The sequence below is a fragment of the Phodopus roborovskii genome, unplaced genomic scaffold (assembly GCF_943737965.1).
Source record: "Phodopus roborovskii unplaced genomic scaffold, PHOROB, whole genome shotgun sequence".
NCBI lineage: Eukaryota > Metazoa > Chordata > Mammalia > Rodentia > Cricetidae > Phodopus > Phodopus roborovskii.
This window is the reverse complement of record NW_026126482.1, coordinates 27,215,013-27,242,115: the sequence shown is the minus strand read 5'-3', so window position 1 is coordinate 27,242,115 and position 27,103 is coordinate 27,215,013. Positions and strand designations below refer to the sequence as shown.

The 27,103-nt window shown below is 47.7% G+C and overlaps 2 protein-coding genes across 3 annotated transcripts in view; one reads left to right on the top strand and one right to left on the bottom strand.

Annotated features, from left to right (window-relative positions):
• The first annotated feature begins 354 nt into the window (after positions 1 to 354).
• Positions 355 to 8,439, top strand: Psmg4 (proteasome assembly chaperone 4). The gene is made up of 3 exons (XM_051194465.1): positions 355 to 635; positions 3,688 to 3,763; positions 8,249 to 8,439. The coding sequence occupies exons 1-3, from the start codon at positions 462 to 464 to the stop codon at positions 8,368 to 8,370; spliced, it is 372 nt and encodes a 123-aa protein (XP_051050422.1). The 5' UTR covers positions 355 to 461; the 3' UTR covers positions 8,371 to 8,439.
• A 4,524-nt stretch (positions 8,440 to 12,963) lies between these two features.
• The window catches only part of Slc22a23 (solute carrier family 22 member 23), a 156,198-nt gene continuing 142,058 nt past the window's right edge, over positions 12,964 to 27,103 (bottom strand). The window contains exons 6-11 of one of the 2 annotated variants that reach the window (XM_051194463.1): positions 26,126 to 26,228; positions 24,152 to 24,384; positions 23,156 to 23,188; positions 23,015 to 23,038; positions 21,957 to 22,080; positions 12,964 to 13,598 (exon numbers count right to left, since the gene is read on the bottom strand). In XM_051194463.1, coding sequence (XP_051050420.1) covers positions 13,241 to 13,598; positions 21,957 to 22,080; positions 23,015 to 23,038; positions 23,156 to 23,188; positions 24,152 to 24,384; positions 26,126 to 26,228 — 875 coding nt within the window. In that variant the 3' untranslated portion in view covers positions 12,964 to 13,240. The remainder of the gene's footprint in view (positions 13,599 to 21,956; positions 22,081 to 23,014; positions 23,039 to 23,155; positions 23,189 to 24,151; positions 24,385 to 26,125; positions 26,229 to 27,103) is intronic. The other variant, XM_051194464.1, reaches the window with a different exon arrangement.

Sequence of the window (27,103 nt, the reverse complement as noted above, 5' to 3'; positions counted from 1 at the left end):
TGCCTTCCCGCCATGGTCAATGCAGTTCCTTTTTAAAGCTTTCTCCCAGGATTGTCACTGTTAAGTAGAGTTATCTATGCCCAAGGCTTGTTGCTGCAGAGAGCCAGGAGTGGGAGTGGAAGGAAGCGGCTGCTAAAGCACTCAGAGTGAACTATCTGGGCAAGAGAAGCCGCATGGCTGGCTTCAGCCCACTAACGCACCCTCCCGGGGAGAAGGGAAAGGAAAGGACAGAGGGAGTTCAGAGGGACTAGAGGTCACTGTCAGCCTCCGAGGGGAGGCGGCATTTTCTCTCGGATGCAGACCCCGAACTTCTCCTAAGCCCCGCCCCCTCGTGCTCGCCCCGCCCCACCTCGGCGCGCGCAACTGAAAGTGAAAGCGTTCGACCTCTCGGCGCTCGCTCTCTCCGGTCTGGCCGCCCGCGCCGTCCTGGTTTCCGTGCTGCAGTCCCGGTGGCGGGCGGGATGGAGGAGCCGCATGCCGTCGCGGGCGCGGACGTGTCGCTTCACAACTTCAGCGCGAGGCTGTTGGAGCAGCTCGTCCACTTCCACGTCATGCGGCTGACGGACTCGCTTTTCCTGTGGGTGGGAGCAACGCCGCATCTGCGCAACCTCGCAGTGGCCATGTGCAGCCGCTACGTGAGTGTGGGCGGGGCCTGGGCAGGAAGGGGGTGGGCCAGGAACTTGGCGGGGACATGGGGGCGGGGCCTAGGCCGAAGGCCCTGGTGGGAGCGTTCCGGGTGCTGGGTGGCAAGTGGGGACCGCAGGGGAGGGTCTGGAACGGGAAAGAGAGAGACTAGTAGGAGTGAGGCTGGCCGCGTGCATCCCTGAGAGGGGTTCTTGAGGGGCTTCTGCGCATCCTCAGGTCTTCCCCTGGATACCTCGGGCTGGAGTCCCCTAGGCCTGCTTCTTGACTGGTGCAAACTTGCATCACCCTAAAGGACACTCAGCCCAGCCCCTGAGCTCTGAGCCCACCAGAACCCAAGCTCTCCTTGCACCAGCATCCCGAATGTGTGTGTGTGTGTGCTTGCCATCGGCCAGGTGTTTTGTTTGTTTGTTGGCCATACCGTTTAAAGTTTGCAATACTTTTTGTTTTCTAAACTTGGAGCTTAGATGTGAATGTCGGATAGGTACTTGACCGACAGACTCAAGACAAACTTCCTTTCCCCTTCACTGTTGGTCCCACAGCCTTTCTCCTCTGTGTTGGCAACCCCACTTATTCTGAGGGCTATCTGGTTGTCCTTGCCCCTTCTCTCACGATTCATGTGTCCAGAGTCGTTAAATCCTGGGTGCTTCTGTCACTGAAAACATGAGCTAGTGTGACTCCCCCTTCTTGTCTGTCACCCAAAACTTAAAACCTCTCTGCTTCCTCCTTGCTGTCTGCATGCCTCCCCTAAGGCTGTTCTAGCAAAGTGCCACAAATGGGGTGGGCTAAAGCACTGCGTTGTTGTTTTCTAAGTTCTGGAGAGGCCAAGTTCAAAACCTGGAGACCAAAACCGAGGGAAAACCCGTTCAATGGGGCCCTCAGCTTCAAGTGGTTTGCTGCCATCTTTGTTAGCCCTTGGCTGTTAGATGCTACACTGTGGTTTTTCTTACCACATCACATGGCTGCTTCCTCCTGCTTGTCTGTATGGATGTCTCCTCTTTTGAGAGGGCTCTTGCTCTAACACCTCCTCCTCTCAGGCCTTGATATGCTATATAAGTGCTCCAACACTGAGTGGAATCCCCAGCTTGTCTCTTCTTGGAATACACCATGCATATTGGATAAAGGCTCCCTATACTCTGATGAGCGTGTGTGTGTGTGTGTGTGTGTGTGTGTGTGTGTGTGTGTGTGTATGTATGCAAGTGTGCATGCATTTGTACCTGCATTTAGGAACATGCATGTACATATATGCATACATACAGGAAAAAAAATAAGACAGGTCAGACATTGCCATTCTTCTGCTAAAGACTCTTCAAGATGAACTCAGAATTTGATCCTGAGACTTTGGTGACCCCTACAGGGCCTGTTTTCTCTTCCTGCCCAGTCATTCCTGCAGTGCTGGCCTCCTCTGAAGTTTTAGTGTTCTAAAGTGACATTTATGTCTAGTGCCTCGTGCCTCTCAGGCTGCTCATTAAGTCATTTGGATAATGGTTGAGACTTCTTCAGGGAGTCCTAAATTGTAGCCAGTCAGACAGGACTGACTAATGTAACCACGTTTTACTAAATGTGGCCACATCTATTGATGTAGGTGGAGACTGTGCTAGCTTTTGTGCTTTGATGGCAGGACTGAACAGTTCTACTAGAGGGCTTGGGGCCACTGAAACCTAAACTATTTACAATCTGATCATTCCTAGAAAAGGTGTGCTGGTCCATGGAGGACAGTGCCTGTGTGTGTGTGTGTGTGTGTGTGGTTTTCTTTCCCTTGCTGCTAAACTTGTATGTCCACAACAAACAATAGAGAACGGAAATCACAGGATGAAGCCACTTCTCTAGCTGGTTTGTCTTGACAGCAGCAGGGGTTTTGGTACCCAGAGAGGATGATGCTGAGCCTAAGCAGCCCTTGGGGAGTGGTGGGGTGGCTTGCCTGGGATGTAAGGTATTCCTGACCTATGGCAGGGAGTCAAAGGAGGTGCTCTTTAGTAAATGTTGCCTTGAGCATGTGTCTTCTGAGAGACCAATGACCTATTTGAAAGTAACAAACTACATTAAGAACAGTAGCAAGATGGGGTTTAAATTTTTGTTTTTAGTGCAACAAACCCATCAGGTAAAGTAGATTTACTTTGGGAGGCTTAAGCGTAAGTACTGTTATGTTTTCAGCTAAATGTCCAACTCAGAGTCTGTAAACATCAGGTTTACCATTATACTTTTGTATCTTTTTCAGCTAAAAAAAGGTCAGAAATGGGTTTGCTTATTTCCTGCCTTTTAAAAAAACCTTTTCTTTTCTATGTAAATAAAGAAATTCTGAAAGTGACTTTAAGTCCTTAGGAAATGATGTGTGATTGGTTTAATTGCCTCTACCTGGATAGTATGGCAAGGGTACCAAACCCCAGAGCAAGTTAGTAGGCATTTTCCTTTTCAAACAAGCTTTCTTTTTTGGGGGGGGGGTGTTGGGTGCTGGATAGTAAACCCAAGGCCTTCTGCATGCTAGGCAAACACACTACTGTGCTATATTTTATTGCTTCCTAGCCCAAACAAGATTGGTCAACCCTTTCATAGAAGGCTTTGATTTTGCTGTTTGGAAGCCAGTGAGTCCTAGATCATGTACTAGTCTTCACAAGCCTTCAGGGAATGAGAGCTGTACTCTTGTAGGCTTTCCTGAGGGAGGCAGGACTCTGCTTCTCAGCAGAGAGCAACTGGACCAGGCACTCAGACTTCGGCACATTTCTTGCTGTGGCCCTAATGCCTTCGTTTGCTTCCATTCTGGTTGGATTGCCCTTCAGCGTTCCTTGGAGTTTGTGATACAAAAACAATCCTTTTATGTGAGATAGGTCCTAGAATCTGCTTACAGCTCCATGGATCCCATTGCAGGTGGTTTCTGTTTGCCCTGATTTTACTACCTCTTCTGTGGTGGGGTTATCTGGTTTGGCAGATGCCAGCCTCAGGGGACATTCGTATATCCTCTTCCTGCCCTGACACCCTGTGTGGAACCCAAAGTTGCCTGGCTGAGGAGCATCCACAGTATACTCCTTTTTTTCTTTTTCTTTTTAGGACCCCATTCCTGTGTGCACTTCCCTTTTTGGAGATACTTCTGACACAACTTCCACTGGCCTTGCCCAGCGCTTAGGTATGTACCTACAGCTAGTGCTTGACACCAGCCACATGTGACCCACTGTTTCATGTCCTGGGGCAAATGACCTCAGTAGTAAAGAATCTTCATATTTGGGACAACTGCCTCATTACTGTTGGAAGCAGACTTCCGTCCTTCGGGTCTTGCGATGGGACATATCTACATGTACCTGTCCCTGCTGTCTCAGTATCACCATGATCCCAGGGATCTTTTCGGAACTCCCACGTCTTTCCTGGCTCCCCCTTTGAATCTACGAACTGATTTATTTTCTTGTAGGAGAGAATGAATCTTGCCCAGGGGCAGCTGCTCACAGTGGCTCCCTGGGCCTCATGGCAATTTCTGTGGAGCCTGTGGCAGATGTCACTACTGCAGGAAGGACTTTCTCAGGCTCAGCACAGGACACTCAGAGCTTGGTGAAGGGAATGCAGAGTAGAGTAGGTGACTAAAAGAAAAGCATGAGGTGGAAGGCTCCACTCTTCCCACGTGTGCCTTTTTTCCTTTTAATTACAGTTACTCAGGTGATTCAGATAAGAGTAACCTGTGTTCCGTGGTCCCTAGCCCCAGTTGCCCATGGCTGATATGCACAGGGTGCTGTCATCAGTGTCTCAGTCTTTATGTAAGGTCCCTGAATCCAAAGGATGTGGTGGGAAAGAGCCCAGTCACCAGTTTTTAGAAGCTCATACAGCTGTTGTGTTTGGAGTTGTGCAAAGAAAAGTGTTATCACCTTGACAAGTGGGAAGGTCTGTTGCTTTCAGTCACCTACACAGGAGCAGCTAGTACACAGCCCAGGGGGAACAGCACCAATTTAGGAAGGCTCCAGACTTCTTGTGTCCTGTGGTCAGGTCAGGGAGAACAGAGGTCACAGGAGCTTTCAGTGTCCTAGCCTGGAAACAGACCTGACTCATGAGCTGTTTTGGAAACTTTCTTAGGAAGTACTTTTGAGTTTATAGGAAAGAATTTCTGCTGAGCCTATACCAAGACTTGTCGTATTTGTCCTTCCCTTTCTGTGTTTACATTTTCTCCCCTGTGAATCATGTGAAAGTCAGTGGGGGACATGATCTCCTTTGCTTCTAAGTGCTTCCTTGTGTTTCTTTAAACATACTTATGTCAAGCAGATTATTATGTGCTCGTGTTCACTTAGAGTTGAGGGAAATGTCTGTGTGGGGACAGGATGCCTCGTTGACTTGCAATGACAGTCCTTGGTAGAGAAGGGTGGCATAATTTTGTTTGGCATGTTTATTTTGTTGTTAAAGATTATATTTTTCAATGCGCATATGTGTATGTTTGAGTATGGGTTATGTTCATGGGAGTGCGGTGCCCATGGAGGCCAGACCCGAGTGCTGAATCCTCCAAAGTTGGAGTCACAAGTAGTTTTGAGCCACCCGGCACAGGTGCTAGGAACTAAACTCCAGTCTTTTGCAGGAACAGTATGTGTCCTTAGTGGCTAAGCCATCTCTTCAGGCCCTAAGGTATAACCCAGACTGGCCTCAAATTCATGATTCTCCTGCCTTCGCCTTTTCAACATAGCCTCATATGTGCCAGCAATGATTTTAATGCCAAAAAAAAAAAAAAAAAAAAAAAAAAAAGCAAAGTTGGCTGGAGAATATGAGATAGAGGCCTAATACCAGCTTTTGTACAAAGTAACTCGGTGACCTGGCATGACTGCTGGCATCTTTGAAAGGTCTGGTGCTGCACAGAGCTCAGATTAAGGACTCGCTCTGCAAAGTCCCGGGCTGCCTGGTCTCTTGGACCTGGGCAGGTATCAGTAACATGTAATAAAGCTATGGAAGATGAACGTAGATGGGTAAGAGCTGGGCTGCAGGGTTCCCGGTGGCTATGGAAGCATTGCACCACAGCTTTGCATGCAGGAGGAAATCCTGGGCTCTGACCAACTTTCAGGAATGGACCTGGAAGGTTGAGCCAAAGACACAGTGGCCCCCTTAACAATTAGACTGACCAGAACTACAGTACAGTGGGCCCCTGTGGGGAGAGGGAAGGCTCTGCCACTGCCACTGAGAAGACAGACCAAGCACTGCAGTGATTTTATGGCCCCTTTCTGGTTGGCCATCGTGGATCTCACCATCTTGTCTAAACTAGCTCTCAGATCATTGTCTAAACTAGCAAGTCCCAGACTCCCTCCTGCACCTAAGGGAATGTGATGGGGAAGGGAGAGGTGGCTGGGGCAGGGAAGCTTGTTGGGTCTTGTAGTGAGAAAGTCCGTCTGTGGCACTGACCACGCCCATTGGGGGGGTGGAGCCATGGGCGGAGTGACCTGTGGAAGGAGGTGGGGGGGGGGGGCAGGAAAGGCTTTTTTTCTGGCCTGACTCGGACAGGAGAGGATCGGGTAGAATTTCCTGGTGTTCATCTGTCTAGGTTGTAAGTTATTTCTCCCTGAATAAACATCTATTCGGCCTATTTGTTTATCCTGATCCTTATTTAACCGCGTTAGGGTCTCCCTGCCCACTCCTTGGGCTGAGCAGAACACTGGGACCCCTGAGCACATGCATGCAGCAAACTGGTAGATGGCCCAACGAAGTGCTACAAGCCATTGTAAGGCACTGTCTTCTCTGCTAACTGAACGACTGCCTCTGTCCAGATGCCCTCCTCCTTTTAAAGACAGCTTCTAACTTCCTGGATTTGGCTGGCCTAAAATATAGGGCTAGATTCCCACCTCTCTCTCATTGCTAGAATTTGGAATTACATATGTGTGCCAGTATGTCTGACTACATCCTTTCATTTATTTATGTTTTTACATCCTTAAAAAGAAAAGAAAAGAAACACACTGGGCCTGGTGTCTCACACTTTTAATCCCAGCACTTGGGAGGCAGAGGCTGTTGGAGGCCAGACTGGTCTATAGAGCTACTTCTAACAGCCAGGGCTGTTATACAGAGAAACTGTGTCTCAAAAACAAAAAACAAACAAAGCAAAACAAAAAAAAAAAAAACCAAAAAAAAAAAAAAAAAAAACCAAAAACAAAAAGTAAAGGGAAAGAACAGAGCTGGAGATGGTTGTATTTGCCTTTAATCCCAGCACTCTGTAGCAGAGGTCAATAGATTTCTGAGTTTGAGGCCATCCTGATCTGCAGAACTAGTTCCAGGACAGCCAAGGCTACACAGGGAAACATTGTCTCCAAAAACTAAAAGCCCAAAACAAAATAAAACTCAGCTTTATTGAGATGTAATTCATGAGCCATACAGTTTACCCAGCTATTGTCAGGGCAGAGGCTAGGCTGTTCTATAGGCACATCAGCTGCCCTGTCAATGGAATATTCCCCAAGATCCTTTTATCTAAAAACAAACAAGCCCCAAACAAACCAAACACACAGTCTTGAATATCTAATAAAGAAAATAATTAAAACGTCTTTGAGAGTCAGAGCCTAATTGCCTTTGATTTACAAAGGAGGATCTTGAGCCCAAAGAGGTCTCAGACTGTGGTGGAGCAGAGAAAGACCCAGGCTTGAAGGTAGTTTTGCCTCTGCCTTGCTTACACCCTCCTTCGACTGCAGGTAAGAGTTGCAGAGTGGGTGGTGGAGCATGCCTTTAACCCCAGGGCTTGGGAGGCAGAGGCAGAGTGGTCTACAGAGCTAGTTCCAGGACAGTTAGGGCTTTACACAGAGAAACCCTGTCTTGACAAAAACAACAAACGGACCAAAACCAAACCAAAACAAAAGAAAAAGTTGCAGAGGGGGACAGAGTCAGCACCCTGATGAAGCTCAGTGCATCATCCTTCAGCAGGCTTTTGTCATGGTATTGTGGCTACCCTAGCCTTACTCCTTGTTTTTCTGCCTGGAGAGGAGGGCAAGGTCACTGGACTAGAGGGAAAGATTAGTGTTCTGATAGGTGAAAATAGTTTCTTCCTGTGCCCTGGGCATGGGTGAGAGAAGAGATCAGGCCACTGTCCAGGCATTGCTGAATGAAACACTGGCTTGGGCTTGCTGCCTGCTCCTGCTCAGGGAATTGACTTCCGGATGAGGCCAAGCTTCATTTTTGCATTTCCATCATTGGTTTTAGAAAATGCACACACATGCATAAAGAAAACATTACTCCTAGAAGGAGAGTGGGAAATGATAGAGGTAGGCAGTGGCGATGGAGAATGTCAATCTTTTAATGTTTTTGAAATAACAAAATCCCCAAAGCTTTGAAGCCCAAAGCCCCATGTAAAGTAATGGTTCTCAGATACTAGTGTGAACGCTTGAGAGCTTCTGAGCATTGACTGCTAGCCCCACCCAACACTATCTTTCTACTGCGGGAGTCGGGAAGGGCTGGAGACTCTGCAGTTCATGCTAAGTAAGCTAAAGCTGCTGCTGCAGTACTAAATCTACTGCTCCAGAGGGGGCTAGATGTCCATTTGCATGTTCAGCCCTTGAGAAGTCTTCTCCAAATCCCAGTCTCATTCTAAGCACTTCCCAGCTCTAGGCAGGTTTGTGGAACATGGACTCGGGGTATTTTGGTTGTAGCTGTCAACGTGTTTTTCTCTTTTTAGCCAGGAAGACCAGTAAACAGGTGTTTGTCAGCTACAACCTCTCCAACACAGACAGTAACTTCACCTTACTCGTAGAAAACAGGATCAAGGAAGAAATGGAGACGTTTCCGGAGAAGTTCTGAGTGGCAGAAGGAAGAGTTTGTAACTTGTGTATAAACTACGCTTCAATAAACAGGTTGGGTTTTGTCTCAGGCTGCATTCATACTTTGCTTTAAAGCGTTTCTTTCCTGGGCTTTCTCCTCTCAGTGTGGGCGTTAGAGACCGATAGGCACCGGAAGAAAAGGGGCAGACAACAAACACTTCCTCACTGTTTAGTGCTAAAAAAAGGGGCGAAAGTGGAATCAGAAACAGCTTTGTTCCACACGTAAGAGTAAGAGGCACAGTGGCTATGCTGTAGGAGCGTGTGGCAGGTCCCGAGGCTCCTGTCTTGTGAACTGATAGATCAGTCTTCTGGGTGCTCTCCAAGTATTCACTCTAAGCCTTGCCTGGGCACCCTACTTGTGTTTTTAAAGCTGCATTTGAAGCTTTCTAGATTTGTGAGCTCCATGGAGTCTAGTTTTTTGGGCTGTTCTGTCTATCTGAGAAATGGCAGTAATCCTTAGTTTGCTGGGTTAAGTGTGTAGAAATGCTTTGCAAGCTGTAAAGTGTGTGATGGGTGTCAGTGTTGGCTTTAACTTCGTTTTATGGACACCAGTGCCTCAGGCCCCTTTGCTCTTACTGTCTGTCACCTTGACTTTCCTTTCTCCCTAGTCCCTGCCCTTTGGCCATTTTTAATCCTTAGCATTTTATTGGCTACTGCTTGGGCTCTAATAGTGATTTTTCCACCTGAGGTTTATGTGCTGAGAACCATGTTTTGACAAAAATGACCGCCACCGCTAAAGAGCTTTGTAATCCTTGGGATCTCCTGGACCCTCTTGCATTGAGAGGTAGACAGTCCAGGACCTATTGTTTTGTACAGTGCCAAGAGTTTTGCACTGAGCCAGCAGGGGCGGGAATAAGGGCATTTAAGAATAACAATGTCGGTGGTCCGAGGGTTGCCTCCTACATGGCTTTGCTTGCCAACCTCTGAGGCCTCTCCAGTGTTTCTGCAGTGTGGGAAGCCCAGTGGACAGCTCTCTGGGACAGAATAGTAAGTAACACACAATCAGCTATGGAGAGAAGAGTTTGGTATAAACGCTTTATTAAAGAAATATTGATTTCTTGTTAAAAAATACTACAGTAGAGAAGAGAGTTTTGGATTACCAGTCTTTCCTCAGAGAATCACAGTGTAGAGTCATTCCTCGACCTCTCTAGGAATCCTCAGGCCATGGATTAGCAGAACACAGATGAGATAAAAAAAAAAAAAAAAAAATCCCTCTTCAATGTGCTGAACTCTCAGATGGTTTGAGAATCACATAAACATTTAAGTTGAATACGGTCTCACCCTCTGACTACCTTCTAAGACTAGGACTCTTCAAGCAGAAGAGAGGCCCCACCGTCCCCAGGGCAAGTGAAGCCATTGACAGAAGAAGCCTTGAAAGTAGTGACGCAGAGAGGTCTGGTCAACACGGAGGGTTTTGTTACTCGTCCTCAGTGGTAGTGAAATGCCCTTGTGCATACCAGCAGGTGAGGCAGGAAGACATTCCAGAGGAAATCTGTTAATGGGGCAACATTTTTATTTCTGTACATTTACATACAAATTTTCCCCAAAGGTACAACAGATGCGACACCATGCAGACACGCAGCTGTGAATGGCAGTTCAGAGCTCAGCATAACTTTGTGCTGTGAACAGGTACCACCCCCATCGACACGAATAGTCACGCGGCTCCTAGAGGAAAAGCACGCACGCTGGGGTTGCAAAGAGGACAGAGGTAGGGGAGTGTTCCTCACTAGACACAACACACCATACTGCTCCAAAACACACACAGTACATCAGAGTGAGGTGGTAGCCTTCAGAACAAGGAGGAGTTGAAGTGTGGGCCTCCCTCAACCTGTGTGCCACCCAGGGTTTGGGTGTGTAATGGTGTGTAATGGGATTCTTTGAATGGCACTTCCAGTTCAGGGACTTCTCGTTTGGCTCTGGGACGTGGTCATGACTGCGTGTGATATTCCCTTTATGAGGTCTGGTTTTGCTTGCTTTGCATTTTGTGGCCAAACTCATTTGTCAGCCCTGTCCTCCAGTTATAGGTGATTATAGTCTTAAAACACAAAAACATCTAAACCTTTCTCCTATTTGTCTTGGGTGCTAATAATTAGAAATTTCATAATATTCGACTTAATAAAGAGTGAAACGAAGAACTGATCCAGCCTTGCCTGGGGTGTTCACATTTGTGCGTGTTATGAAAACAGGTGCAGAGATGCGTGGACAGCAGGACTACAAACCTTCTAATGTTCCCCAGGGATGGAGGGGCCCAACACAAAGGACCAGTGCCTGAGAAGCAACTACCCACAGGAGCATGGGACTGAGTTCAGGGATGGCAGCTTGGTACCAGGGAGCTAGGCTGTGGCCATCTTCCTACGGAGCTAGCCCAGAGTCTGAGGCCTGGTTTTCCTGCTGCTGCCTTTCTAACTTGATCAGATCACACAGCAAACTTGCCTACAAGCAAGCTTTCCTGTTTTGGCTACCTTTCATGAGGTGTTTTAGCAACTTCAGGTATCCATCCTTGAAGCAGAAACGGAACCACTTAATGTTCCCCCTGAAGTTGCCACATGAGGGTCAAGACACTGCCAGCAGTCAGCCTTCTGAACTTCCTCTGGCTGGTGAGCCCCTGGCCCCTGCCTCCATGGCAGCTTCTCTGCTAATCCCTGACAGGTTGGTTCTGATTGCTGCAGCCATTAGCACTGCCTGTGTTGGCCCAGTGCTTATACCATATAAGGTGGAGATTGGAGACCTTGGGAAGAAGTTTGGAAGTGCTGTACCTTGCCCACCCTCCCACCCCCCAGTTCTTTCTGCAGTGCTCTTAAGAGGGACAGCACAGCCAGTGTGAGACTTCTCTCCACCATGGGCATGTCTCATTCTGTACTTGACAAGAGTTTGCTGCCAGGTGACTTGGTGGCGGGAAAGGTGAAAGGTATCTTACAAGTTTGGCACACAAAGGCTGCACAGATGTAGAGAGGATCTGGAAAGAAGATGTGTGCTAACATCAGGGCTTGGGAGGGAGATGACTAAGAGACCAGGGAGGGTGAAAGTAAGCTGGACTTGGAGCAGGTAGCGGGGACTAGGCAATAGCCTCCCTCCTAGACACTGGCCCTCAAGCAAAGCACTCAGGACCCCAGGCATTGAAGAGAACACAGGCCAGGTGCTGGAAACATGGCATATCACATCATTGCCCTCATGAAGTTTTGATCAAGACAGCTGGCTTCTGCTGAAGTACCTATCAAATGGGCAAGAGAAGCACGTGAGACTGTAAGAAGCAGACCAGACAAGGAGCTGGAAGGGGATAAATTCAACTGTTCTGGCCTTTGAATTCTAGCAACTGTCACTCAGAAGTCACTTAGTTGCCTACACAGGCCTGAGACCGTGATTTCCCCAGAAGAACACATGGTAGAGACACATGGCAAAAGGCAAGGCAGATGGTCGAGAAGGAGCCACGATGCCCAGAGAAGCTGGCGCCTCCGCTGCTGCAAGAGGTCCAGAGGCTGGTTTCTCAGCAGCCCTGGTGCCCTGCTGTCTGGGACAAGATGAGGGATACAGATAGGGACATCCTGGGAGGCTGGCACAGGATGGGAGTTGAGCTTTGGTGAGTTATTGCTTTCTCTCACTTCTTGCTGCCTTTAAGGGACTAGAGGCCACGTGGACTTGCCTGTGAGCAACCTGCACTCCTGCCCAGGGCCCTTTTGTGCTGAGTGAGTGACAGGCAGGAAGCCATTGAGGAAGACATGAGGTGGACCGCCTCCGGGTGCTGTGGGCACTGTTGTGATGTCAGAGTGACAGCCATCCAAGTTGGAGCTCTCTGTGGTGTGTGCTGGAGATGTGGGTGGCGGCCATGTGCGGGAGAGCAAGGCTCCCTCCAGGGATTTGCCTTAGTTGTCTATTTCGGTTATTTTCCTGTTGTTTGGAGTTCTGAAAGTAACCACATTTTCAAGTAGTGCTGGCAACAGAGCTGACTGGGGAGGAGGGACCTTTGCTGCTGGAACTCAGTCTGGGAAAGTGTCTTAGTAGACACAAACGTCTCAGACCTCAACACAATAGCTACTGTGAACTCAACTAAGCAAACCCAGTGTCAGGAAACTGGTGCTTTCTCATCTTGTAGGATTTCTGGTGACGTATGGAAGTTTCCCCACAAAAAACTTCCAGATCAAGTACAAAAGGATGATCCTGAAGGAAAGGAAGATTAAGCTGGCTCTTAATGACACTTGGGGCTGCTTTCCCAAAACATGGGATGGAAACTACCTTACAAACAGAAAGGAAATAACACAACTGTAAAATATACAGACTATAGAAAAAAACCCAATTCATGTACATTTTCCTCTGTCTAAAATGTAGTCCCAAGAATGCTCCGCTTTGAGAGCCAAAGCTGTCCGCCGCAGTGAGCCTGGAGGTAGGGGTCCTGGCCTACAGATGACCTCTGTCTCCTTGACTGGAGAAGGAGATTGAGTCTGGCCTCCAGGGAGGGGACTGGCCACTGCATTGGTCACTTACAGGGACTTCCTCTGAGTGGCCCTGCCTCGCTCCTGAAGAAGGTTCCACTTCATGATCAGCGAGAGGGAAGGGAATAAAGTGCTTCTCGTAAAAATGACCAAAATAAATACAAACATTTAATGGCAGAAAAGAAAAGTCTTCAAAGGGTTATTTCCCAAACACCCTGATTTCTCAGATCTGTTCCTTGGATGTCTGGAAAGACAGAATTCCCCACACCAGTAGTAAGTCTCACGATTGAGTGGAGTCAGCAGCAGAGTTGGACTTCCTCCCACAGGTATGTATCTTCTCTCTGGTCTACAAATCTGTGTGCAAACTCTCCCCAGCCCTTCAAGCCCCAGGGGACTGGTGGAATGGTGGTGTGGCCCAGCAAGCTACATGGACTTCATGCCATTGGCAGTGGCCCCCTCTGACAGCCCATCACCCACTGCAGCCACGTCGTGCAAGCCCGAGTAGTCCTTGAGCTCCGCGTTGGTGAGCAGCAGTGGCTGCTCACCCTTCTTGTGTGGCAGCAATGGCTGCCTCGTGTAGTGTTCCCCGTTGGCGATGTTCTCGGGCAGGTTCTGGTCCCTGCTCTCGGGCAACAGGAGGATGCAAATGATGCAGATGAGCGTGCAGCAGGCGAAGATGATGTGGTGCAGGAAGTAGCCTTTCTGGTTGTGCAGCTCAATAATGGGTGCTGTCAGCATACCGAAGCCTGCACTGGCCAGCACCAGCCCCAGCCCGCCACACCTGCATGGGGAGAAGGAACACGGGCTTGAAAGAAGCATAGAGTGTTTGATACAAGTAGGGTGGAGTAGGACAGCAGGTTGATGGGCTAATTAGGGCAAGCTCATGGCACCGCTCTGGTGGAGAGATGTCCCACAAAATTCCAGTATTAGAAACCTCTTCGTTAAACTCAAGAGCTGGTGGAGTTCAGACACAGGCAGCCTTTGGGAATGATGGATATTAAATGCAGGCAAGAGGTTGGGGCCCCAGTGATGATAATTTTATAAGGCCTTTCTAAGGAGAGGAGAAGCCTGGGCTAGCATAATTGCTGTGTCACCGTGTGTTGCCCTGCACTACCTTGGGATTCTGCAGTCTCCATTATCAGATCCATGTATAACCCCCTGTGTCGGACCTCTCAGCCTCCAGAACCATAGCTGAACAAACTAGATTCTTTATAAATTGTCAGTTACTACAACAGAAAACGGATTCTGTCTCTGTACTGGGTCCTGCTCTGGTTGGTACCACCCATAGGTGTGACATCCCAAGCCACCTTCACCTTAACTGTATCTGGATTCCTACAACTTTGAAGTCAGATAGGCCAAACCTTTGGTGGGAATTAATTATCTCTATTCCTTTGGTGAGTAAGGAACCCTCAAGAGTCCCAGGGAGACTATTGGACAGGCAACACTTTAAGACATCCTCTTTCATTGCTCTAACTTCTCCACTTTGACCTAAAAATGTTCCTGAGACTAAAGATGCGCTGTAAACGTGGTACAATGTTGGAGTGACATCGTAGTGCCCAGGTAATAGGACAGAAAACTGCCTGGTCCCCAGCCCCCCAGGCCCAGGGGGCAGGCAGAGGTGGTCTTATCTCCAGCAGGAGGAATACTGTTGCCTTCCCACCCTCAAGAACAGCAGAGAGGATGTACAGTGACGTGGACATGAGCATGGACCTTTCTGCAGCAGCAAAGGGACCTTGTTCTCAAACATGGACTGGCAAAGGCTGAAGGGGAAGTGCCTGCTGCAGCTGGGAGGCAGCTCTTGAACAATTTATGGTTTTCTTACTTGGTACTATGAAGCATGAACTCACAGAGGTAACAAAATCGATTTATTAAGGGGTGCTATGGAGAGACAAAACTCACGAATACAGAGCAAAACAGAAATCGTTACTGATCCCACCTCTCTGTCCCTTGGGGTCTGACCACACCAAGCATGAGCCAGAGCAAGAGAGAATGAGTGCATTCTTCTCCGACCTATCCATTGTGGCACCCCCTGGCCATGCCCTAAGGCCAGTACCCCAAAACTATTGGCAGAATGAATTCCAACAACAGTACTGCAGGTGGTGGCTCCCAAGTCAAAAAGACTACTCTACAAAGTACTAAGATACAAGGTCGACACATGTCTATATACACGTTCAGAAATTAAATTAAAATGTTTTCAAGAAAGCAAATGCAGACCAATCCTGGGATGATGTATGACACCTGACTTGGTCCTCTCTCCTCCTCCCAGGCACAATGCACATGGCGCCTGGCTCCTGTTGGCTTCCTTGGGACTCCCCTGTGAGCTCTGTGGAATCCAGGCTAAGCAAGCTGCAGAGCTGCTCCTGGCCTCCTGGAGTCCTCCCTCTCAGGAGACTATATCCTTATGGTACATGTGTCCATGTTTCTGCACTTGAGAGGTGTTCAAGGACAAGACCAAATCTTGCTTAATCTGTAGTCCTAGTATTCTCTCAGTACCTGTGTAAGACCTGGCCAGCTGGCCTTCAGGCATTTCTGGACATTGTGTCAGATTCCTAAGAAGATGATTCCAATTTCCCCATATTCTTAACCTTTGCCTTCCTTATGAAGGGGCTGGAAGAAATATGTAATTTCTTGCCAACAAAGCACTGCAAAACCAATGAGGTATCCCACAAACGGGTACACAGACTCTGGCTATGATGAGCAAGGTGCTGTGTTGTTGGAAAACACACAGGAAATGAGATGGCCTCCAGTTGATGGTATGCAACCCCTGAAGAACTGAATCCTACCAATGACTGCTGAGCCTGCTATCTCAGGGGACCGCAGCTCATGGAGCTTAGAACGAGGATCCAGCTAAACATTGCACTGAGCTATAGATATGATCACAGGCCATAACACTGAGTCATCAGTACAGATAAGTACTGTAGTGGGAATGCCCAGCCTTAGTTAGCTATAGAAGCTCTCATCCAGGCTGTCATGTCTTCAGTTCTTTGTATTACACAGTTGTTTAATGCAGGGGCACTGAAAGAGACACAGAGAAAGTCATACTGCTGGCCTGGCAAGGGGTGCACCGAAGAGGGACACATTTTTTTTTCTTTCCCATCAGTGCCCTAGATCAACTTTTAAAGACACTGGCATCTTTCTGTCAATGTTTGCTCATAAGCCTAATTGCCTTTGCTCCTCCATGAACCCTTCAAGGGCAGTGATTATTTCCTGGAACATTAGCTGTCTCACAGTTTGCATGTAATAAATATGAGATGCCCATGGCTCATGGTTCCTAGAGAGCAATGAGACTGAGTCCATCTATCAGGTGAATAATGTGAGTACCTCAATAGCCATTCAGAAATTTTGGTAAATCCTGGCCCCCTTGGGAAGCCACAGGATGTGAGGGGTGTGTCAGATGTCAGGGACCTGTTTGATTGGGACCTTTCACATCAGTAAAGTTTTTTTTTTCCTCTGGAGTTTGCCTTCTCAGCTGGCACCAAGTGTGGCTGGTGCCCTTGCCTGTGTAGAGTTGCCATGAAGGGAAGCAGAATACAGCCCCCCATGTAGGGAGTGTGTGAAGCTGCTCAACTCCAGGGAAGTCTCACGTGACACCAAGTGAACAATATCAAAGTAAATTACAATATTAATAAATCATGTTGGGTAAAACATATTTGATTTATAGCTCATTTAGATGTAGATACATATATATGACACTCAGTATGTTCATATACAGGGGTAATACAGAACGAACTGTGATGCCTAACATTCTATCTAGCGAGGGGAAGACTGCATATATGGTAGTAGTTTCACAGGATTAGAGTGAGAGGGAACACTTGTATCCCTGTGGATATCATAGCTGCTGCTGTAACAGCTATCATGGCACAACCCATTCCTACATGATTGTAGCATTGTGGGTGTAGGCAGGCCTACTGCACTATCAATCACATTAAAGGACAGCACATAGAATGATATGGAATACCTAATACTCTAGGATGGTAAATTATTCTGTTGTGGGTATGTGTTACATACTATTATAAAGCATTTCCACTTTTAAAAAAAGTTTGCCCCATGTGATAGCATGCCCTGTAATCCCAGTGCTCTGGAGGCCAAGGCATGAGTGAGTTCAAGGCCAGCCTGGGCTACACAGCGAGAGCTTAGGCACTATACCATCAGCACCTCAGGTTTCATTTACTGCCTCATCATTCACCAAGAGGCCACATAGTAAACAGCATTAAGCATCTAGGTGTGCATAAGTTACTCTAGGATGTCTGCATGGTGATGGCATCAGATAGTGTGTCTTATTGCTCCCCACATGCCCTGTTGTTAAGCAATGTTTGAAACAGTTGTATGTCTTCATTTTTTTTAAATATGAAAATACTTTTCTGTCTCACTATCAGTGATAACTTGAATTTAATAATATTACAGATAGTTCTGTAAGAAAACGATATGCCGATTTGTTTGTTTGTCTTTTGAAGCCTCTAGGGATCTTTACATGCTTGGCTTTTAAGTTCATTTCCCTCCAAAAGTCTGGGCGGTCATAGGCATGCGCAGATGCTCTGGGTGTTCACTAGAGGGCAGTCTAAGCCCATGTTTATACACCAGTGAGGCTTCTACAGAGACAAAAGAGACCGGTGTTTCTTAGAAGAATAAAGCTTTAACAGTCCACCAGTTAGCTTTACTTGGGGTAATGACCTCTAAACAGCCATAGCCTACAGGCAGACTTACTAGAGGGAGCAGAGTGTGGGTCACAAATAAATGTGAACCACCAACATGAACACTCCCACCCCATTTTTACTTCCTTTTACATGTCTTCGTTTTTTCTTGACTACACTTCTGTGAAGTTGAGGATGCACAAATATTGCACTCATTTGCTCATGAAAAATGAACTGCTAGAATTATCCAGGAATGAACAGTCACACAAATTGCTGAGTACAGTTTTCACTTGGTATCTGTAGGGGGCTGTTTTCATGATCCCCAGGTTTTCAGATGCTTTAGTCCCTCTTAGAAAATGCTGTCATAGTGCATGGAACCTACAGATTTTTTATATTCTTTACACCATCTACCATTATTCATAATACGGAACACAATGCAAATGCAGTATAAATAGGTGTTTGCTGTATTTAGGGGGTACTGATAAGGGCTGTACATGTCCAATAGTCATGGTTTATTGAGTGTGGCTGTCAGAGATTGAACCCAGGGTTGTACATGCTCAGCACATGCTTCACCATTGAGCTACACACAGGTGCATCATTTCCTTAAACAAATGCTGTCCGTTTGTAGTTGGCTGTACCTTTGTGTAAGTCATGGGGATGGGCAGCAAATCTGTATCTCTCTGTGATGCCTTGTCTTGAGGCAACATCAGGGCAGAAAACAGACATGGTGACCTTGCCCAGAGGGAAGCATCTCAAGACCAATCTGATGCAAATGATCTGTACCAGAGTAGCAGGTAAGCAGTAGTTAGTGGATAGAAAAGCAAGGATAGTGCATGGGTCAAGGATGGAAAGCCCATGACCAGGGCTCCATGGATTGGTGAGGAATTATGCAGACTGTCAGATTGAAGGGTCACCTGCCCATTCTCATCCCTTGTCCTGTTGTAGAGGAAGGAAGCCACTGAAAGCTGCAGGAGCTCCTATCTTCAGCTTCCAGATAACAGTGGGAAGAAAACGACTCACCATAGTAAAAGCCACTGGTTATTTCTAGATCATGCTTGAATGCTCAAGTTACTTCTGCCCCAGACAGAGAGACTAGGGAGGAAGGATGGAAACCTGTCTTTCCTAGCCCATCAGAAGCTGCTGCCTCGCTAGTGGTAAACACAGTGGACTGAGAAGAAGTGGCTTCCCGTCCAAAGAAGACTTGATGAGACAAGGTTCACTCTAGTCTCTACTGGCCACAGGGCAATAGATTATCACAAGTCTGTGTAGAAAACATATCCTTGTATAGGTCCAGTCTCTTGTTTCTGGCATCTTAGCCTTTGCTGTTTGTGCTGACTAATTTTATGTCAACTTGATACAAGCTAGAGTCACGTGAGAGGAGGGAACCCCAATTGAATAAATATCCCCATAAGATTCAACTGTAGACAAGCCTGTAGGGCATTTTCTTAATTTGTGACTGATGGAAGAGGGCCCATTGTGGATGGTGCCATCCCTGGACTGGTGGTCCTGGATTGTATAAGAAAGAAGACTGAGTAAGCTATGGGGAGCGAGCCAGTAAGCAGCACCCTCCATGCCTCTGCATTGATGGCTCCTGCCCTGTTTGAGCTCCTGTCCCGACTTCCTCTCATGATGAACAATAATGTGGAAGTATAAGCAAAGTAAATCCTTTGCTCCCCAACTTGCTTTTGGTAATAGTACTTAGTCACACCACGGCAAGAGTAGCCCTATCTCAGACACTGCTGTTCTTACTTCACAAGGTTTCTTCTCAACAGTGTTATGGGGAAATGCAAGACTGTCATAAGAAAGAGAAGCTCATGGACCCCACCCTCAAATATCTTGGGTTTTTCTGTGTGGAGTGGGTGTTAGTATTCAGGCATCTGTACTGACCTGCCCTTAGGGTTCTGACAGGATACGCCCTCAGCTGCAGCCACTAAGAGCACCACCTGTACATATGCACCAAGTTCCCCTTTAAAGGGCCCCACCCACCTCCCATCCTTCTCTCTCTCTCTCTCTCTCTCTCTCTCTCTCTCTCTCTCTCTCTCTCTCTCTCTGTCTCCTCTCTCTCACCCTCTTTCCTCTCTTCTACTGCTCCTGTCTCCAGAGGCTGGACTCCTCCCTCCCCTTTCCCTAATAAAAAACCCCTCTGCTTGAACCCTGTTGCATGATGTCTTTTAAATTTTCTTAAATCACAACAGTGGGTGGTATGGAAGTTGCACGTTTACCTGGTGGCTCTCATGGGAATTCTTCATTTGTGTATTTGCAAGGAAAAGCAAAAAAAAAAAAAAAAAAAAAAAAAACACTGGTGGAAAAAGTTCCCAGACTTTTCCAGCCTGGCCTAGGGACTCAGTTTCCTTTTGCCCTCTGCAGGTACAAAAAACATCACCCAGGGCCAAATGTTTTTCTGGTTTGTCATCTTGGCAAGCTGAACTTTATTTCTACCCCCAAATAATTTTTCCAGATTTGTCTCAAAGAGGAAAAGGATACCACATTTCTTTCAGTCTAGCTTGCTAAGCAAACTGACAAGGAGGCCAGAGTTAAGGGGTGCCCTCCCCAGACAAATACAGAGAGTCATGCAATGGCTGCCAGTGGCTACCAGAAGCGAGGGACTAGTGGAGACTTGTGCTCTATCTGGGAGATTATCTTTCTGGATTCTTTTACAAAGGAGGCAATTTAACTAGGTGGGGGAAAGAGTAAGTTGCCTTCAGTGTTTCACAACTGCGAGTTTCATCTGCCTTTGGCTCGTGCAGAAGGCAGGGAACTAGAGGGCTTACTAGCCACCTAATTGCTTTTCCTTAAATATACAATGACTAGGTGTTTTATTACAGGACCCAACAGCCAGCAGCCTTGGCTTGTATTGTAAAAATCCAAGAGAGTGAGTCAAAATGAGGTCATGAGAAAATTGTGTTGTCAGCGAGAAGGTAAGTCCACAGCCCTGTCTACCTGCTTCCCGAGCCCTCCCAGCACCAGAGGGCCTGAAATAATTAATCTCTCCAAGTCCCATCTGAACAGGAATGCCTGCTCGTTCTTCTGAAGGGTGTCACCAAGCTGACTTCTGGGTTTCAGCTCACAGCTGAATAACAACTGCCCCCTCATAATTCCAAAAAAGCATGTGCATTAGAAATGCTAATGCAATTCCAATAAGGAGCTCAGTGTGATACAAAGCAAGCCTTGCAGTATAGAACAAGTGGCAAGTGCAGGTGGGGTCTCCTACTTAAAATGCTTTTGGATTTTGCACCTTTGAATTTGGCAATTGCATACACATCATGAGATATCTTGGAGTGAGGATCTAAACATAGATTTGTTTATGTCTCCTATATGCTTTGTGGAGCTCAAGGGTCATCTTATGTACTATTTTAAACAATTTTGTCCATGAAACAAAATTTTATGGACAAATGTTGTTTGTTTGTCCCATTGACAATTTTTGTTTTGTTTTTGCTGTCATGTCAAAACAAACAATGTTGGGGCTGGGAGTGTTTTAGATGTCAGGGCTTCAGTAATGTTCACACTGTTAGGAGAAGGTGTCTGGTAGAGGGGGCTCATTAGGTGATTCTCTTTCAAATATCCCGATTTTCATTATACTACAGTCCCAGTGGGATCAAATGCACCACTGCCCAGGGATAGTAATCTGACTTTACAAACAAACACTTAGGACCTCTTAGGACACTATAAGGGAAAGACAAACTTTTCCCAGGCCTGGGGCTTCATGGCCTTATTTACCTACCTAGTGTGATGCTGGCCAAGTATTAGGCTCTTGATTTCTTTCTTAATTAAGTCATTGATATAATTTTGGATTAGTGTTTAGGTTCTCAGGCCAGGAAGGAAAAAAAAAAAAAAGTTCTATCTAACCATTTGTTCATACATGTGGTCTAGGCTGACCTTGGACTTCTCTGATCCTTTGGCTTCCTCCTCCTAAGTGCTGGGATTGCAGGCATGCACTACAGCCATATTACAGGGTGCTGGGGATTGAACCCAGGGCTTTGTTCATGCTAGGCAAACAACTCAACTACATCCCAAGCCATCATCTTTTTGCTGAGATGGGGTCTTGCTGTGTTGACCATGCTGGCCTAGAAGTCTCTACCCTCCTGCTTCAGCCTCCTGAGAATTCAGAATTACAGGTGGGATGTACCTAGCTTCTTCTTTTTTTTGTCTGAAATAGCTTTGTCCTGAGGCTCTCAGTGGACAGTGCTGACTTTTACCACAGTCCAGTGAGAGTGATTTACTTACTGCTCCCTTTCTATTCTTTGCCTGTACCTTAAACAGTTCCTTGTCTCCCATGGTAACTGTTGTGATGGGACCTAGGGTTGGGTTCCCACCTGACCCTGAGAGTCAGGGTGAAGCAGATCATAAGGCAGTGAGTCAGGCAGGCAACATGCCCTGCACGCCACCACACCCTGGTCCAGAGGCCTAGGTGGGGCAGAACTCATGACAGTTTCTTACACACCAGCCTCTCTAGACGTGGACCAATCTTGAGTTCTGAAAAGAAAGTCCCACATTATCCCATCACCCACCTTATCACTGTGGGGGTGATCTCTGCACAGAAGAATACGCTGAGGCTCCCCACGGCATGAGATGCAAACATGCCCACAATCGAAAATGCGATGGAGAACTTGTCCTTGACGCTGTCACTCATCCCTGGATAAGAATCCAAAGAAGGGGACCATGAGGAAGGAGAGAAGGGAAGAGAACAGAAGCCAGACAAGGGGTAAACTGGGGCAAGGATTGGTGAAGGGAAGCCTGGGATAGCCCAGGAGCTCCCTCCTCCCCAATGCCCAGTCTGAGGTACAGTTGAACATGCAGTGGCTTTTGGGTGGGCAGTCCTCTAGGCTGAGGGACCTGCAGCCCTTTGAACATTCTGCTGCTGGCTTTTGTCAGTATCTTGGGCACCAAGCATGCTGAGCTCACAGTGGGCCTGTAGAATTCCTCATCCAGAGGCTGTGCCAGGCAGGAAGCAAGCTGGGGGGTGCAGGGTCCTGATGCCTCAGTGGCATACCATCCTCCCTGGATTCCGGACTGCAATCTCAGGGTTGACCCACCCAATCCAGAGTCAATGTTGATTTAAAAGTACAAAACCACACGGGACCAAATGGAATAATTCATGAGCCCAGGGGAGGGAAAGCACTTAGTAATCCCTGTGCCTGGAGGTGGCACTGGACCCTGGCTGGCATGGGACAGCACTGCACACAGTGTTTTGGCATGCACTGAGGGGCTCAGTTTCCCTCCGGGTTGCATGGAAGGCAAGCGCTCTCATGTGCTTTGTTGGGCCAGGCAGGTGCGATAGCAGCATGCGGTATGGAGCAGCACCTCTGCTGTTCCCTAGTTGGAGAGCAGCAAGCTTGCATGAGTCATGAAGAGATACTGGCTCTCCTTATAGCACAGCCAACCAAGCCCCAACCCTTTCGCCTTCTCATCCTGATTAGCTGCTGGCCAAGGACAAACAGCACCAGTGCTGGATCAGGGGCCTGGGAGGGCATGCATGCCAAGCTGCACAAAACCAGGGAAACACGAGTTGCTTTCTCTAGTGCAAGATGGGGATAGAGAATACAAATGTATGCTTATAGTGTCCAACCTACGGCCAACTTCAGCTGCAATTCTTGAAGGGCAAAGACCAGAAGAAAGGGAGGAAACGAAAGCCAGTTGGTGAGTCTTTGTGGTGACTGTTTTTGTGGATGTAATAAAAGACAAGGCAGCAGAAATGTTAAGGACTCACCTGAGTCTGGATGCTGGCTGTATTTGCCGATCACTGGAACCATGGAATGGGTGCGCCCACATGCACAGGGTAATGGGAGTGGGAAGAGACGAGAAGGCTTGTTAGGCATGGGACAACTGCCGAGTGCTCCCACGTGACTTGTTTCTAAGTGAACTTCCTTTTAAGTCTGAGTTGGTGCTGGCTGCCTGCGCAGTGGAATTCACACTGGACTAAACAAAGACCTTTTTGTGTGAAGAGAGGGCTATGGCTTGTTGGCTACAGAGTCTGGGAGACAACGCAGTCTGAGAGAGGACCCAAGCGGATCTAAAGGCAACATCTTTGCATAGAAAGTTATTCAATGGGGTACTGGGCACTGGGAGCAGGCTTGTCAGGACACATTTCTGCTTCCCCAAAGCCTTTTTCTCACAGCTACTTGTCCTTTGCCCAGAGTTCCTGTGGCATTCCTGTTCACTGCCAAATAGGGCACATGGGATACTCAGGAGGCCATCCTTCCACATCTGCCCTAACTGGGTGGAGTTGGACAGAGCCTTCCTGGAAGGGCAGCCAGGTAGTATCCACCCAGGGAGGCAGGGAGAATGGCTACCGCTTGTTCACTCTGGTTATTGCCCAGCAAGGTATAGAACTCATGAGAACATGCCTAAGTGGGTCCTCATGGGAGGAAATTCATGCCCTTGGAGGCATGCCCTTAAAGAGGGCATTAGTACCATAGATGCCTTTCTTTTGCTGTTTCTACATATCACAATGTGAGTAGATTTCTCTGCCATACACTCCTATCATGGTGTGTTGTCTTACTACAGGCCCAGATGGGTCAACAAACCATGGGCTACTTTAAAACTCCAAATCTATAAGCCAAACAAATTTCCCCCTCTTTAAGCTGATTATCTCAAGTATTTTGTTACAGAAACAGGAAGCTGCCATGCCTTCCAAGTGTTCTGATAGTATGCCAGCCCCCTTTCCCAGCATCCTTCCCCTGTCCCCCTTGACTAGCCTACTCACAGTTGAGGAGCCCGAGCTGCAGAAGTGAGGCCAGGGCAGTAAGGATCATGAAGAGCAGCAGCCCTCCCCTGCGCCCGAGGAACCTGACTACCACACACATGGCCAGGCAGGATGCCAGTGCGATGCTGGCCATGGTGTAGTAGTCAGCGTAGAAGTTCTCCAGGAGCGGCACCTTCACCTCGTGGCCCATCATGCTTCTTGCAAAGCAGTGGTGGATTCCGTACCCTGTCAGCCTGCAGGAGACATGCACATACTGAGAGGGTGGGCAGCGTGTGTTGAGATGAGGGGATGCCCAAGAGACAGAGAAGCATTTTACGTGTGACAGGAGACCATGCCGTCACTATATGTGGACCCACGCGGGAGTTAAATTCAAAGAGACATCCAAGATATATCCATGAGGTCCTTTGTTCACCCAGGTGTAGGACAAAGCACCTTCTGCATGCTAACTTACTCTCATGTCAGCACAAGAACACAGTCATATCTACTTGGCAGACCAGCAGACAGTATGGGGTAAATCTTGGCTGGTGCTAGAGCTGGCAACAAGGGGCAGCCTAAGGACTCTGGGTCTGACCTGTATGTGGCCTGGCTGGATTAGCACTGTAGGATCTGACTGGGATTGGATCTTTGCTCTTCTATTGATGGGTCATGACACCTTTTGTACCTCAAAAGAGAACTGGGTCCCTCAGTTCATGGCGCTGTTCTAACAGGAAAGCTGAAAAGAACGGGAGGCTGTGGCCCTAGCTGCTCTCCATGAAGACAGCCTTGAGCTCTTACACACATGCACACACACATAAATACATGCACATACACAGTCACACACTAACATATACATGCACACACTCTCATATAGACATTCACACACATTCATATATACATACATACACACACACACACACTCATATATACATGCACACACATACACACATACTCATATATACATATATTCATACAACACACACTCATACACATGCACATATACACTCACACACTAATATATACATGCACATACAACACTCACACACATACACACACAGACATACTCATATATACATGCACACACATACTCACACACTAATAATATACATGCACACACACATGTGCGTGCACACACACACACACACACACACACACACACACAGGTCTAAATCCTTCTTCCCAGATGACCTCTAATGCTTGCTGGCTGAGAGTTAATCTCCCAGATGATCTCCACTCTAACCAAAGGTCCACTTTGTAGAGTCAGGGAGGATGAGGTTATGGAGCTGTGAGGTAAGACCGGAAGGAACTTCCAGGTACACACCTGGCCCTGGAACCGGGTTGGCTATAAAATTAAGGGAGCCACAGACCCAGCAGGTAGTAGGTGTCAAGCTGTATGGAGAGGTCACTTGAGAGAGCCTGAGCTTCTCTGCACCAAGCAACATGCCACTGACTGCAGCTGCCCTCTACAGAATAAGGGACTCTGAGCAGGTGGCCTGGTGGCCAGAACTTCATGCAGGAAGAACAGCCCTCTGGAGATGGGGGGTGGGGAGCATCAACCCTTGCCCCTAGTCAGTGCCAAGAACCCCACCTTAGGGCATTCCCTAGAACTGGGGTGAAGGAGACTGTCAGAGTCACTGTCATAAAATGCAGAGGGAGGGCACTGTTCTGAGGACACAGGTGCATGCAGGACCTCACCAGACTTCCTGGCCTTTTTATGCTCAAGGCCCTAGGAGCTCTAGCACCATGCAAAACATGCAAGGGGCAGGTGGCTGGGCTGAGGGCAATGCTCAGTGCTGGCTGCCTAAGGCTTCTTGGTGAAGTGGTAGCTATTGCATTGTCTTCCTTCAAACCTACAGAAGGACAACCCGCCCGGGCATACTTCTGGGGTCTCCTTCATAGAGACATGTTGACGCAGGTGGGTGTGGGGCAGGCTGGGATTCACCTAGGGTGGGAGGAGGGGCCCTCTGGCTCTGACCACATGTGTTTCCCATGACTTACGAGTTCACACATAGAACCACGATATTTTTCCACAGGTTCCGCGTTCCCACCACCTTCACGATGCACACCTTTTTGGGCCTCCGAGACAGTTCTTTCTCTAGCTCTGCAAGAGATAGACCCAGGAGCTTGAGTAGGACCGAAGGTTCCAGACACAGTTACAATACAGCTTTGGATTCCCTATCCAGGACCATCTGAAGAGGAGAAAACCTTTGCCTGTAAGCCAGAGAGGAAGGTCTGGGCTTCCTGGCTGGAAATGTGCTTGGGAGACTTACTTGGCAGACAGGTTTTCCCACCACAACTGAAGGGCATAAAACACACTGCTTACAGAGCCAGGTCACGCATGGACAGACAGACAGGCATGCTCCATTCATCTTGCCTGCCTAAATTAGGTCCTGCACATACCACAGGTGATTTCTTTCTGCTTGAAACTGTAACTACCTATGTCACAGCTCAGAGCCCTGCCAAGCCTGGCACGGGGGGGGAGGGCGGAAGACAGAATGGTTTAGGACTGAAGCTACACGCACTGTCTTTAGAGGATGTGAATCTCTGAAAGACAAAACCATATGTCTGTTTGTACACACACACACACACACACACACACACACACACACACACACACTTGTGCATGCTTCAGTTAACAGTTGAAATTCTTTGGGGAATGGGGTATAGTGCAATGCCACAACATGTGCTTAGGAGGCATGAAGCCCTAGGTTCCATTCCCAGAACTCAAAAAACAAAACAAAGTGTTTGGGAGTGGAACAAGATGGACCATGTGTTAGGCTTAGAGATGTGACAGACTCTGAAGCTATATGACTGGGGCTCTTGTGAGGCTCATTCTAGCCGCAACTGTCTAACAGTGCTTCAATGTAACCCTAACCTAGCTGGGAATTTGCTCACGTCCTGGGGCTGGCCTGGCAATCTGATAGGGTAGACAGAACACAGAAAATGCCTCAAGTGGAATCTGTGTGGTTACTTGAG

Excerpts from the sequence above, each read along its gene's own strand:
- Psmg4 (XM_051194465.1), top strand. The coding sequence starts at position 462 with ATGGAGGAGCCGCATGCCGTCGCGGGCGCGGACGTGTCGCTTCACAAC. Across the intron at positions 636-3,687 it reads TGGCCATGTGCAGCCGCTAC|GACCCCATTCCTGTGTGCAC; the intron begins GTGAGTGTGGGC and ends TTTTCTTTTTAG. Across the intron at positions 3,764-8,248 it reads TGGCCTTGCCCAGCGCTTAG|CCAGGAAGACCAGTAAACAG; the intron begins GTATGTACCTAC and ends TTCTCTTTTTAG.